Below are 15,109 nucleotides of genomic sequence, written 5' to 3'. Positions count from 1 at the left end.
CAGCCTGGCCAGCCTGGGCAACAGAGCAAGACTCTGTCTCAAAAAAAAAAAAAAAAAAAAAAGAATTATTCACCCAAGTCCACTAGAAATAATTCAGGATGTAAACCAAGGAGAATCTGTGAACATAACTTTCCAAAGGCCTTTGACAAAAGCACATTTCTTTTTTTTTTGAGATGGAGTCTCACTCTTGCCCAGGCTGGAGTGCAGTGGGGCGATCTCGGCTCACTGCAAGCTCCGCCTCCCAGGTTCACACCGTTCTCCTGCCTCAGCCTCCCGAGTAGCTGGGACTACAGGCGCCTGCCACCACGCCCAGCTAATTTTTTGTATTTTTAGTAGAGATGGGGTTTCACCGTGTTAGCCAGGATGGTCTCGATCTCCTGACCTCATGATCTGCCCGCCTCAGCCTCCCAAAGTGCTGGGATTACAGATGTGAGTCACCGCGCCCGGCCGACAAAAGCACATTTCAAAGGGGCAGGACACTTAGTAGGCTCTTAAATGTCTGCTGGGTGGCAGCTACCTGGCTGCATAAAGGAATGATAGGAGACACGACTGAAAGGCAGACAACCAGCAGTATGGGTAAGCAGAAGCCGTTTAGGGTTACCAGTATGGCTTCACAGGACTTATTATTCCACAAAGGATAGACTTTCAGCAAATGACAGCAGAGAGGGGACTCAACAGCAAACCTTGGAGTTTTGAGAAGTCATCGTTCATAGGAGCAGGCAGACAATAGGAACTGTGCTTTCATATGGCAAGCGGAGTGTAATGTATTAAGAAAATGCATTCAAGTTATCCTTACAAGACATGGATTTAGATATGTCATATACAATCTAGAAGCATTATTCCTGAGTCACTACAACTCCCTGAGGATCCTCGCTCAGATAGCAGGTAAAACACCAACAGAAAGAAGCAGCTGAAAATGCCAACAGAAAGCTGTTATTGCTTTAAGCACAGGATGAGAGCTAGATGGGACCTTAGAAAGCAGCCAGTTCACCTTTCTCATTTTCTAGATGTGAAAACTGAGACCTAGAGGGCTTGGGTAATGCTTTATGCATAGCAAGTGGTGAGTAAACATTCGTTTTGTGGTTTGTTTTTTAAAAACAAAAACAAAAAACTATCTTAAGGCCACTCAGTGGGGGAGCCAAGGAAAGTTCCAATCCTTCTGAGTCTATTCTTTGCACCACACTCCACGAAGCCACAAGGAGCACAACCAATATAACTTGTATTTTCAGCCATGCCACACACAGACACTATTGTTTTATCTTTTGGCATCAATTTCAAAGCCTTTCAAAGCAAAAAACTGTGATGGAATAGGGTCTTGTGGGCAATTCCTTAATCTGAAAAGCAACAACAGAGTAATTGAGGCAGCAAGATACATTTTAAAAATTGACTCCTGGCCGGGCGCGGTGGCTCACGCCTGTAATCCCAGCACTTTGGAAGGCCAAGGTGGGTGGATCATGAGGTCAGGACATCGAGACCATCCTGGCTAACATGGTGAAACCCCGTCTCTACTAAAAGTACAAAAAATTAGCCAGGCATGGTCTCACGCGCCGTAGTCCCAGCCACTCGGGAGGCTGAGGCAGGAGAATTGCTTGAACCTGGGAGGCGGAGGTGGCAGTGAGCTGAGATCATGCCACTGCACTCCAGCCTGGGCAACAGAGCGAGACTCTGTCTCAAAAAAAAAAAAAAAAAGAATTGACTCCTTTCTTCTGGAATTATGAGAATTGGATGGTGACATATGATACAAACTTTAAAAATGATGCCAGATAGAAAGAGGGTAACTTAACAATATATTTGCAAAATTCAAACAAGAATTAGAGAACAAACTCCTTCACTTAATTATTTCTTCTATTTACCCCCTAGTATTTTATTTGAGGTTACCCTTTGGGATGATTCTGATGATGGGATTTGGGGTACCATAGCAGGCCTTGGGAAATATTATGGGATGGCAAGAGGCCCCTCATATTCTGCTATAACAGCAATAACTTCTGCTCCTGAAGTTATCACCAAAAAGGGATTCAGGGAGTTTTTTGAACTTTTGAATTTTTCACCAAATTTTTTAACACTAGAAATGAAGAGCAATTCAGGACACTTGGAAAAGGAATTTCGGAAGCGGGCAAAATAAGCCCTAGTTTACTTGGCAGGAAGTAGACCTGTCTGTATATCTGAGATCATACTGGATGAAAACACAGACAACAAGAAGGGGTGAGAATAAATTCCTGGGTGATAAATTGGTTTATTAAGAGCAGTTTCAAATAGATGGGACCTTCCTGCCCTTGCAGTCATCCTAGGGGGCAATGACATGCTCTTACGAAATGTCTCTGAGAGACAGGCTCACTGGGTCCAATGAGCAATGTCAAACACAAACAAAACAACACTCCGGGGGCATTTACCTGTGGGATGAGATGCAAATGCCAGGAACACCACACTGGAAAAGAGACAGCAAAGTAGTCAAGAAGTTTCCCCGGCACCAAAAACCCCAGCTGTTCCCGCCCATTTTACTTGGAAATAGTTAAATTTCCCTAAAAGCAAATTATCTGCACTGACTCATTCTGCCTAAATCCAGCTTCTCAGAGAGAGTAAGAATGTCTTGAAATGTCTCATGTTTTGGCAAGAAGATTGCCTCTTGGGACAGGCTTGGGACAGAGTATGAATCCATGTCTCAACCTGAGGGTCCACTGTGTCTCTTTTCTCAGTCCTGGCTGACCCTAGTTATGATCATACCCACCTTATCTACCAAGAGTATTTATAAGCTAAACAAAGCAAACTCCAAATTAAAATAGGTTGCAATGTAAAAGCTAGCTGTTGTGTGAGCTACATATATTTTTGCCACAAAATTAACTGTGTAGAAGATAGTTACATTTCCAAAAGGCTAGCCCACAATTGATCCAGCCCATCCACCATGTGGCTGAAAACTACCGTTACTGATTTTCAATAGATGCCACAGAGGGGAAAGGATGAAAAGAGAATGAAGAGGAGTGTTCCTTTCATGTGAGCCCCGTTCATCCTTGGCAACCTCCCATCGTCCTCTCTGAAAACCCCTCCCGTCCTGCAGTACCCCTCTAAAGTGCCTTCACGCTGCTGAACCCCACTTGGGGGGCCCAATCCCCCACGCTCTGCAACCTCTTCTATCAAAACTCATGCCATCCAGGCAGCCAATCAAATTAGAGAATTAGGAATAACACATGTTATCCAAGTATGGCAGGGAATTTTTTAAAGTGCTACTCTGGTTCTAAACCCTGGCTGCATATCAGAATAGCCCAGTGTCCTGGCTTAAATCGGAATCTCTGAGGTGCAGGCATCAGTTGTTTCATTTTGTTATGGCCCCTCAGTGGCTCTAAAGTACGCCAGGATTGGGAACCACCACAAGGAATCCCTAGTTGGTGGTGACATCCTAGGCAGTGTGGAGGAAGATGGCTGTGAGCGAAAAAACCACTGGGAGCCTGCCTGCTCCAGGAGCTGTCTCCCGGAGCCATTTCTGTGTTTCTCATGTTCTTCCTTTGCTCTTCCTCTAAAGCTAAGGTTCTCTGATGGCCCCAGGGCAGCAGCAGTGTGGACAGAGGCTAGACAGGAGGTTTGGGAGAAAGCCAATGGGAAAAGCCACACATCCAGTCATTGAGAAGTTGTAAGTTTGTAAGACAGGGCTGCATGTAGCTATAAACAAGACTGGAGACTTCGCAATGATTAGCCCTTTGCATAAGCTCTCTAAGTCTTTGCTTCCATCTTGCCTTTCTTTGGAAAACATATACCCTGTACATACTCCATTATTTTACCTCCCTGAATCCCTTTTTGGTTATAACTTCAGGAGGAGAAGTGATCACTCTTATGGCAGGATATGAGGGGCCTTGTGCCATCCCAAAACATCTCCCAGAGCTTGTCATGTACCCCAAATCCCATCATCAGAATCACCCCAAAGGGTAACCTCAAATAAAATATTAGGGGATAAATATAAGAAATAATTAAGTGAAGAGTTGGTCCTTTAATCCTTGTTTGAATTTTGCAAATATAGTGTTAAGCCACTCCTAACTCCTACCAAAGCAGGCCATTCAGCACTTGAAAAAAAAATTCCCTCCCATACTTAGATAGCATGTTTTATTCCTAACCTCTAACTCGATCGGCCACCTGGATGGCATGAGTTTTGATAGAAGAGGTTGCAGAGGGTCGGGGATTGGGCCCCCCCCAGCGGGCTTTAGCAGCGTGAAGGCATTGCAGAGGGGCGCTGGGGGACGGGAGGGGTTTCCAGAGAGGGTGATGGGAGGGTGCCAAGGATGAGTGGGGCTCACATCAAAGGAACACTCCTCTTCATTCTCTTTTCATCTTTTCCTCTCTGTGGCATCCTACACTGCGACCTTCTTAGGGGCAAGAACCATATTTTATTCATCCTTGGATCCCTAGCAGTGCCAAACATCATGTGGCATTCAGAAAACTCAATACATTTTCTGAACTGCAATTAATCACCTCTAGGTGTACTGTGGTGGGACCATGTTTGAAGAAAAATGTAACTTGAAGCCCTGTTGCCCAGGCCGGAGTGCAGTGGCTCAGTCATAACTCACTGTAACCTTGAGCTCTGGGGCTCAAGCAATCCTCCTGCCTCAGCCTCCCAACGCAGAAACCCCTTATAGTTGTAAGATTATAAATTACATGTAAATTATAATGATATATAATTATATATCATTATAATGAATTATAATTTACATGTAAATTAAATTATAAATTATAATTACATGTACATTATAATTATAATACTTATAAAGTATAAAGAAATTATACTAATATAAAAAGGGTGTATCATGCTGTTCTAGTAAGCAGGCTCATTCTCTGCTTGGCTTGGAACAAGGATACAAACAGAAGTCCACATACCATATTTAAAAGTTATAAATCAAGCCTCAGACTTCATCCCACCTTAACAAATACACCTTCAGAATAACCTGAAAGTCTAGTTTAAAATGTAGAATTCTTGGGCTCCCTGGTGCTGCATGTCAGAATGTAGCAGTCCAGAGCAGCCTCTGACTCCTGGTTGCCAATGCCCCCCTTTTCTTTCCACCCCAGGCTTCATCCTGCAGCCCAAGGGCCTCACACATGTGTGTGGACACCTGAGCCTGCAAGGTCCTCTCCATCTACACTCCTGCCCATTGACAGCCTTTCTTTGGACACCCCTTGGGCCTGGGAATGAGTTGGGAAGACGGACCCAAGGAGCCCTGGAATCGAGCTCAGAGACATGGGTGGGGGATTCAAGGACACAATCTAGAAGTGAGGGTGTGGCCTCTGGGATGACAGAAACATCCCTTAGCCTCACAGATGCCACGTCCTGGAGGAGGGATGTGGCCCTCTGAAGTTTAGGGCCTGAGAGAGGCCCCTCTTGCCTGGTCTAAGGGCAAGACTACTATTTGGTCTCCTCAACTCTGTCATCTCACAAGTTCCGTAACTTATCTTCCTGGCAGGCACATTGGCTCAGAACTCTTTGATCAAAATATTATTGGAAAATAAAAATCCATTAGCCCTGAAAGGATATGAATTGTTCTTTAAAAATGTAAATTATATTTTACCTGAATATATAGTTTAAGTATTGCTGGTCAATGTCACTAAGGAATGAGAGAGAAAAAAAAGATAACTGAAGTAGCAGAACTATGTTAAATACATAAAATAATCATTATCTTCTATTAATAAATTCTATTTTAGTTACTACTTCTATAAATTATCCATAAATAGAGGGAAAAGTATTTAATATTCAAAACCAGTTACTAGTTCATTTTAAATCACACACATTTTCACCTGTGGGCAACTGTTTCCCACGTGTACATTTGTCACTTTCAGAGGAGTGTCAACTATCTCAGGCCACTGGACTGGATTTTGGGGCTACCATATTTAACAAGTAAAAATACAGGGCAATCAAATACATTTGAATTTCTGATAAAGAGTAATGTTTTAGTGTAAGTACTATATGTTCCGAATATTACAAAAATTATTCGAGGCTTATCTGAAATTCAAATGCAACCAGGAATCCTGTATTTTATCTGGCAACTCTACTGGCTTCTTGCTACAAAAACACTTTATTAAAAGAACAAATGGTGCTCCAGGGAGTGGAAGCCCCACATTCTCAGAGTGGATGACCTTCTCTCAGGAGTCATTCCCTTCAGACCTTTTCTCTTTAGGCCTTCAGCAGGCCCCAAAACCCAGAGGCCAGCTGGCCGGTCTAGGGGCACTGGCCTCACAGCTCCAGGCCTGAAGTCTTGTCTTTTCTCATTTACATTCACCAAAGCTGCTCCATTGACTGCCTGCAACAAAGGCCTCATTTTGCCCAAGAATGAGCTAGTAAGTGGAGAGACTTCTGGGTCTAAAGTAAGTCAACTTAGGATGGGGCTGGGGAAACAAGAAAAAGTACTGTCCCTCTGTGCTCGATGCAGCCGATCGGCACCCAAAGCAGCTGGCCACATACATTGCATTCACGTGTCATCTGAGGGGTGACATGTGAATCCCCTGAAGGAAGGGGATTGAGACTTCCTTGCCTCTTCACACACGGCTAAAGGCAGACATGTTCCAGGTGTTGGTGGACACAGCCTGGAGTGGCCCAAACAGCAAGAAGAGGGCTGGCTTCAAGGACTAAGTCCCCTGCCCTCACCACAACCCAGGCCTGCAGAGTCTCTGGCTGAATGGAGGAATCTCATCATACCACAAGTCTCAGCTCTTTCCTTTAACCCAACCACAGCTCACCAAACATTAAGAGTTTATCTCAGCCGGGCGTGGTGGCTCACGCCTGTAATCCCAGCACTTTGGGAGGCCGAGGCAGGCGGATCACCTGAGGTCGGGAGTTCAAGACCAGCCTGACCAACATGGAGAAACACCTCTCTACTAAAAATACAAAATTAGCCAAGCGTGGTGGCGCATGCCTGTAATCCCAGCTACTCGAGAGGCTGAGGCAGGCGAATCACTTGAACCCGGAGGGTGGAGGGTGCAGTGAGCTGAGACCGCGCCATTGCACTCCAGATTGCACCACTGCACTCCAAGAAGAGCTAAACTCCATCTCAAGGAAAAAAAAAAAAGAGTTTACCTTAATGCACTGGGTTTCTGGGACTTCTGTAGAATTTTATAAGCCCCTGAAAATGAAATAAAACATATCACTGGTCATGGTATTCTGCTCAAGGAGCTGCTGGCCTGTCCAGGGAAACACAAAATCCACGTGGATAAAGGCTCCCAAAAGCACGACTGCTGGTCCTTTTCCCTACGAGGGTCACACCCAGCTGACAGGAGAAGACCATCAACATTTGGAAGGCTTCAAGGATGCAAATTCAATAATCGTCTATGATAACACAGTTAGTCCTTCCAGTGGTCCCCAGAGTGCTGGGCATGGAAAGCATCATGATAATGAAGGACACAATTAACAGGAAGGTTTTACTTCCTTGACATGATGCACATGAAAAGAGAAACACCCTTGGATTTCTGAACATTTCTGAGCTGTGTTAACAGTCAGGGCACTGTTTTTCTCCCAGGACTACAGACAAGCAACACTGAACATGTGATTTATAATAAAATCAGATGGTCCCTTTATTTGAACAACTTAAACTTTTTTGGTAAATTACTGAAAGAAAATGTTTTTGACATGAACTTCTGGATATCTTCCCACCATTTTTAGAGAAGACCAATCAGCTTTCCAAAAGTTGACTTGAGCAAGTGAAACCCTAAGCCACAGTGAGTTAGTTCATATTTGTCATGAAAAAGAGGAAAGTATATTGGAAATGGAAACATTCGAGGAAAACTTCAAAATAGAAAATCAATCCAGAAAATGCCCATTTAATTTTAATCTTCACACCTTGGATTTAATTTTCCAAGGTCACCAAAAAGTGGGTATACAATAAACCTCAATTATTCAAGTAAGTTTCCCTCCCTCCTTCCCACCCTCCCTCTCTCCTTCCCTGTCTCCCTCCCTCTCTCTCTCTCTCTTTCCATTTTTTTTTTTTTTTTTGACAGGGTTTCCCTCTTTTGCCCGGGCTGGAGTGTGGTGGTGTGATCATGACTCCTGCAGCCTCAACCTCCCTGGACTCAGGTGATCGTCCCACCTCAGCCTCCTCAGCAGCTGGGACAACAGGCATGTGCCACCATGCCTGGCTAATTTTTGTATTTTTTGTAGAGATGGGGTTTCTCAAGGTTGCCCAGGCTGGTCTTCCATTCCTGGGCCCAAGGGATCCACTTGCCTTGGCCTCCCAAAGTGCTGGGATTACAGGTATGAGCCACCATGCCCAGCCTTACATAAGAATTCTTTTAAAACTTACCTACACAGAATAAGTGAATTATAGCCCAAAAATATCCATCTGGATCAAACTGAAACACAGAATTAAAAAAAGAAAAAACGGCTATAAGTGCAAGGCAAACAGAATCCAGTGCGGCCATCAGAAAACCTGTCATCAATGCTCAGTGCCAAGCAAGGGTCCCAAAACAGGACTCCTGGGGCCTTACATCAGTTCCTCAGTTCCCTCTCATTCCTCACCCAGAGTACCTAACAGGACTCTGCCTCCAACACCCCATGCCGCGCACTGCCATCACAAAGTTCAAATCCAAACGCATGACACCCCAAGACCTCTGTGACAAGCCCCCATCAACCCCTCCGGTTGTAGGTACAGCCCCCTACTGTCCCTGAATAAGGATAACTTGCATTTTCCCAAGCATGACTGCTTCCCCCTACAACTCAACTGAGGGGACCCTCTACTTCTTCCCTTATTATTCTCCATAGGACTTAGTATCACAGGACACATCCTATTTATTTCTTCCTTATTTGTTTATGTGTCTCTATCTCTCCCTGCCCTCCCCTCTCCTAGATTGCACATTCCAGGAGGGTGAGCATTAGAACAGGGGTAGACACATAGCAGGTGCTCAATGACACTGGATCACAGGATACTCATGACACTCCAGGACTGCCCTCGCCTGCTTTCTTCTCCTGGCTAACTCCTCCTCATTCTTCCAGATGTAGGTCCTGTAAGCAGAGTCTGGCTCTAGCATCAGAGAGATCTGGGATAAATTCTAAAATCCCCACTTACTTGTTAGCTGGTGACCTTTTGGGCCTCCTTATTCTATGCTATGAAATGGAGATAATAATGCTCCCACCCTCACAGAAACGTTGTGAGATTTTAAATAACATAAGGCACAGAAAGCATTGGCACAGAGGCTGGCACACAGCAGACTCCCTGTAATTATGGCCACTCCTACTTTCTGAGGCCCCACGTCTTCTTAGGTGCTTCAGAGCCTCCTGTCCTGTCCAGGACAGAGCCCCGGCCTCCCTGTGTGATAATGATCTGTTTACTTGACTGTTTCCCTCCCCTTTGCTCCAAACAGGCTTGACTTCTGCCTGAGCAAAGATTAATTTTCCTCTTTGTGTCCCCAGAGCCTGGCTCAGTGCCTGACACTTGGTGGGGACCTAATAATGCTGGGGGAGAAAAGGAGGGAGAAAAAAAGAAAGGAAACCCAGAAATGAGATGACTACTGGGGGCGGGGGTAGGTCCTCAGCACCTCATAAAGAAAACTCAACTTTAGCACAGCATAATAAAATAAAAATCATTTTGCAGGCCAGGCACAGTGGCTCACGCCTGTAATACCAGCACCTTGGGAGGCCGAGGTGGGCGAATCACTTGAGGTCAGGAGTTTGAGACCAGCCTGGCCAACATGGAGAAACCTCATCTGTACTAAAAATACAAAAAATTAGCTGGGCATGGTGGCGGGCGCTTGTAATCCCCGCTACTCGGGAGGCTGAGGCAGGAGAATCGCTTGAACCCGGGAGGTGGAGGTTGCAGTGAGCTGAGATCGTGCCACTCCACTCCAGCCTGGGCAACAGGGTGAGACTCTGTCTCAAAACAAAACAAAACAAAAACAAAAACAAACACAAAAACAAAAAATCACTTTGCAGGAGATGAGGCCCTTGGGAGGAGAGGAAATCAACTTTGCCTCCATGGCTGAGGCTGGGGCAATTTGGTGTTGGCTTGCAGGTTCACCAGGCATGTACAGAGGACAGATGGCAGGCACCACAGTGCCCAGGGACCACAGCTCTGCAGGCCACGATGCCTGCAGCCTTAGGGAGAAGGCAAAGGCCTGGGGAAATGGTGTTGCCCAGGCCCAGAGCTACCCAGCCTGCAAGCTTTGGAATGCTTCTGCATAGGCCAAGTTTTCCTGCTTCTAAAAGGAAGGACTAGGAAATTCTGGTCATACACCCAGGCTTCAGAGAATAAAAGACACTTTGAAGGCAAATGAGTTCACCCCGACTTACCTGGGAGTCATTGAAGGGAAGGCATCCTGCTGTGGCCAGGAGGAAGAGGGCACTGTGGAGAGGGAGATAAAACACTGCAGCTTCACCTTTCAACATCAAAGGTTTCCCCAAGAGTGTGGAGGTGAAAATGCATCCTCTGGAGTTGGATGAAGCAAAGATCCTGCGAGACCAACTTGGTTCCTCTGTCCTTCCTCTGTTAACCTGACTACCTGTGTAGTTTTCAATTATGTGCTCTACTCATAAGTAGACATTTCCTTCTCTGGACCTCAGCTAGCCGTTTCCCAGAGTCAGGCATTTACAGGACATCTGCAAAACCACAGCTGGCTCACTCGAGGAAAATAGTGTGCCTGTGAAACATCTAATAAAACAAGTGTTTTTTCAACTGCAGATCCCCAAAAATATGCAAGTGAAAAACTGGAGAATCAGACCACAAATATGCCTGTTTCAAAAATGAAAACACTATGGAAATCGCATTAAAATCCTCTGTGCACCCCCACAACTGAATGATCAAACTTAATACCACCAATAATGAGGCAGATCCACATTGTGTGCCTCTTGATATAAAGCTCGGAAGGACACAACATCACTCGGGTGGTATTCCTGCCAAACATGCATGGCATGGATTGAACCACGAGGAAACACTGAGACAAACCCAAATTTAGGACAGTTCACAAAACAGCAGGCCTCCCCATTCAAAAATGTGAAGGCAATGAAAGACAATAAAAAGCTGAGGAACTGTTCCAGATTAAAGGGTACAAAAGAGATATGACATCTTTTTTTTTTTGAGATGGAGTTTCACTCTTGTTGCCCAGGCTGGAGTGCAATGGCACGATCTCGGCTCACCGTAACCTCCGCCTCCCGGGTTCAAGCGATTCTCCTGCCTCAGCCTCCTGAGTAACTGTGATTACAGGCATGCACCACCTCAACAGGCTAATTTTGTATTTTTAGTAGAGGCGGGGTTTCTCCATGTTGGTCAGGCTGGTCTTGAACTCCCGACCTCAGGTGATCCGCCTGCCTCGGCCTCCCAAAGTGCTGGGATTACAGGCCTGAGCCAATACGCCCGGCTTAGACATGACATCTTTAGGGGAAAAAAATGTTATAAAAGATAGTATTGTGCCAGGTGTAGTGGCTCACACCTGTAATCCCAGCACTTCAGGAGGCCAAGGCGGGCAGACCACTTGAGTTCAGGAGTTTGAGCCCAGCCTGGCCAATATGGTAAAACCCCATTTCTACTAAAAGCACAAAAATTAGCCAGGCATGGTGGCACATGCCTATAGTCCCAGCTACTCAGGAGGCTGAGGCAGGAGAATCACTTGAACCCGGGAGGCGGAGGTTTCAGTGAGCCAAGATGGCGCCACTGCACTCCAGCCTGGGCGACAGAGCGAGACTCCATCTCAAAAAAAAAATAAAAATAAAAATAAATAAATAAATAATAATAATAATATTGTGGCCAGATTATAAGTGGCAACATTTGAACATGGACTCAATATTAAGAAACAGTATCATATCAGATGTTATTTTCTAAATTCAATGATTGCACGTTGGTTATCTAAGGGATTGTTGTTTTTAGGAGACACAGCTTGAAGTATTTAGCAGTGGAGTCATGACCTCTACAACTTATTTTCAAATGATTCAGAAAAAAAAGAGCAAGAATAATATCTATATTATCATATATTTATGTGATATTTATGTATGTTTATGCATGTGTATACATATATACACTGAGATAGCAAGAAAGCAAATGCAAAAAATGTTACCAATGGGTGAATCTAGGTGAAGAATACATGGGAGCTCACTGTAATATTCTTGCAACTTTTCTGTAGGTTTAAACTTTTCCCCCTATAAAATGTTTTATTAGAAAAATCTCTTATACATACTAAAATACTTACAGATGAAATGCTAGGGTGCCTGGAATAAATACTGAGCAAGGCAGTGGGTGGGGCCAGAAGCTGAAAATGGCTGAAGCTGGGAACTGGGTACACAGAACTTCATTCATTACATTATTCTGTTTACTTTGATATGTCTTTAGAAATTTCCACAGTAAAGCAATTTTTAAAAATTCTTGCTCAAAAAAGTAACACTGCCAAACACAGATATTTTCAGGAAGCTATCCTCACTCATTAGAAAGTCAATTTGGAGCTGGTTCAGTAATCCCTGGTTTACGGCCTATTCCTTCTGAGTTTCATATGCCAAAAGCTCTTGCCTCTAGCTTTCCCCACTCTCTCCTCCTAAAAGAAGGCGCCAGAAAGCATAAAACCCAGATTATCACTTAGTCTCTCTCCTCTTTCCATTTTATAGAGGCAACATATATATAGTGCCCCTTAACTACTGACTATTCCATCAGGCAGCAAACAGCAAAGGATCAAAGGCGTGAACAAAAGCACCGAATACAATGTTTTCACTTTCAGGGAACTTTGCCATATGCCGTCTCCTACCAACACACATTCTGTATTCTATATAGAGACTACATGTTTTTATATGTACATATAAACATATATATGTAACACACAACAACTTGGCATGTGTAATCTTAGTACACTGAAAACAGGGGTGCTGATCAATTCTGACAGTCCTCACTGTTGTAACCATGTGTAGATATCACTGTACCCAATGGACCAGCACTGACCGGCTGGGCCAGAAGCAGGAGGACTGGCAGAGGGGCCTTCGTAGCTGAGGCCCCACAGCCTTGGGAAGGTCAGGACAACATGGAGCAGCCTGAGGCTCAGGACACTTCTTTACCTCAGCCTGCCCTACTCCTATAGCCTTGCTGACTTTCAAGGCACCCCAACACACAAATGACCTAGAGAAGAATCCAAGGCAAACAGTGGGGTGAGTGGAGAAGAGAGTATCAGGGGAGCTTCTTGGGCCTGTCTAGGAACAGGCAGGTTTTGTGGTGGGAGGAGAGGAGAATCCTGATGGGTCTGGTGTCTACCTACAGTGAAAGCCTTTATAGAATAGAGGATGCTTCCCCATCCATGGGGAATGAGCATCAGAGATCACCCCAAACAGACAACCTCTTAGGGTTGTGGAAGACGGAGGATACCCAAGGGTGAGACACCTGCCTGCCTTCCCACCCCACCTGGCCTTGAGCAGTACCTGATTACATCAGGTATCATGAGGTTTACTGCCTCTCTTTGACACCTGCTAATCTCCTTTTAAACAGAAGCATAGTCCTGAAGTTTGGTTTTGTCTTGTTCTTTCAAGATGCAACCTGTAATAAAGGAATAAAAGGAGGGTGGGGGATTGGATGAAAGCCCAGAAATATCTGCAGTAGAAATCCTATATCCATCTATCAAAGCACTCTGTTGGTTTTCTGTCTCCAGGACTGAGCTGCCTGGCCTGCAGAGGAAGCGGGAAGCAGTCAGATGCAAGGCACCCAGGTTAGAATCCAAATGCTGCAGGCACCCGGGTTAGAATTCAAATGCATGAGAGGACGGCCCAGTTTACACCCTAGCTGAGGAAACTGAGGCAAAGAGGACGAGGAAAACTGCTCACGATCACCCTGCTGTGGCCCAGGACTGCAGTTCAGATCCCAGGACTTACAGGCTGGTGCTTTTTCCACCATGGAAAATATTAAAGACTAAATAAACTGCAAACGTTACTTTTAAATTTTTAAGTCATTTCCATGTTTTTCATTTTCATTCTCCATCAGTATTACACAACTGTTAGTAAAGTTTTGGGCATCAGTGACTGAAATCTAGCACAGGTTGGTTCTGGTGTTTTCTCTTTTGGAATAAAATATTTCAGAAAGAAAAGAAAAACACAGGAAATTTTAGACTAAGACACAAATTAGGGATATATGAATGTTTACAATAAATTCTTCTGCCACCTCTTAGAGTATGAATCTTGAACAAACAGTTTATCATCCAAGTTAAAATTAGGTTAAATCTTATATTAGGGCTTTTTGGGGGGAGGGCAGTAAACTTACCTACAGATCTTTGCAGGAGATGTTTTCTGCATAAAAGTAAAGAAACATACAAATTAGACTTTTAAAACTTTTAAAATTCCTCTTAAAAGGAAACATTTTGATCAAGAGGCAAATAAATTATGAGTAGGTTTATCAAGGGCTTAACAGCTTGCTGCACTTTAGTATTTATTGAGGCTTTTTCTGCTTGGACCAAATGAAAGATGACTCAGAATTCCAGAGCTGAGTCACTTCAGCAAAGTACTTTCACCATTAGAATGATGTTTACTCGTGAAAGACAAAATGACGCTGGGGCTGTGTCTTCAAAAATCTTACATGCTAAGAAGAGGAGAGAGAAAGAAATAGATGTAACCTGTATTTTAAAAAGCAATTAAGCTCTTGTTCTATCTATCCATTTATCTATCTATCTATCTAGTCTCACTTTGTTGCCCTGGCTGGAGTGCAATGACATGGTCACTGCAGCCTCAAACTCCTGGGCTCAAGCAATCCTCCCACCTCAGCCTCCTGAGTAGCTAGGACTACAGGCATGAGCCACCATGTACGGCTACTCTTTCTTTCTTTCTTTTTTTTTTTTTTAAGTTTTTGTAGCAGCAGGATCCCACTATGTTGCTCAGTGGTATTGAATTCCCGGCCTCAAGCGATTCTCCTGCCTCAGCCTCGTAAAGCACTGGGATTACAGGCGTGAGCCACTGCACCCAACCTCAACTTCTGTTTCAGTTCTGTCTCTTTAAATATTCCATTCACTAATCCAGCTGACTCAGAGCAGTCCTATATACTATCTGGTGTGATATGAAAATAAAAAACAGAAAAAAGGAGAAGGGACATTTTACTCCACCCCAAGAGACAAGGGAAAAAAAGGCAGACTGGGGGAATATAAACTTGGCATTTAAATTACCTGAAATGAAGAAATTCTGATTTGGACTCACCCTTATAACTCC

General features: G+C 44.3%; 1 protein-coding gene across 15 annotated transcripts in view; it reads right to left on the bottom strand.

Annotated features, from left to right (window-relative positions):
* The window catches only part of TMEM241 (transmembrane protein 241), a 147,766-nt gene that overhangs the window by 72,507 nt on the left and 60,150 nt on the right, over positions 1-15,109 (bottom strand). For 9 of the 15 annotated variants that reach the window (XR_008649994.2, XR_010115465.1, XR_010115395.1 and 6 more), the window contains 6 exons: positions 14,175-14,200; positions 10,247-10,298; positions 8,265-8,313; positions 7,046-7,091; positions 5,544-5,579; positions 2,391-2,425 (listed from right to left, as the gene is read on the bottom strand). Coding sequence is in view for 10 of the 15 variants with exons in the window: in XM_055236287.2 (XP_055092262.2) it covers positions 2,391-2,425; positions 5,544-5,579; positions 7,046-7,091; positions 8,265-8,313; positions 10,247-10,298; positions 14,175-14,200 (244 nt within the window). In the remaining 5 variants the exon portion in view is untranslated. Of the gene's footprint in view, positions 1-2,390; positions 2,426-5,543; positions 5,580-7,045; positions 7,092-8,264; positions 8,314-10,246; positions 10,299-13,342; positions 13,691-14,174; positions 14,201-15,109 lie in introns of those variants that run through there. The other 6 variants (XR_010115480.1, XM_055236319.2, XM_063616871.1 and 3 more) reach the window with 3 other exon arrangements.

Source organism: Symphalangus syndactylus, chromosome 1 (genome assembly GCF_028878055.3).
Source record: "Symphalangus syndactylus isolate Jambi chromosome 1, NHGRI_mSymSyn1-v2.1_pri, whole genome shotgun sequence".
Classification (NCBI taxonomy): Eukaryota; Metazoa; Chordata; class Mammalia; order Primates; family Hylobatidae; genus Symphalangus; species Symphalangus syndactylus.
Note: the sequence above shows the minus strand (reverse complement) of the source record. Positions and strands in the feature narration are given on the sequence as shown.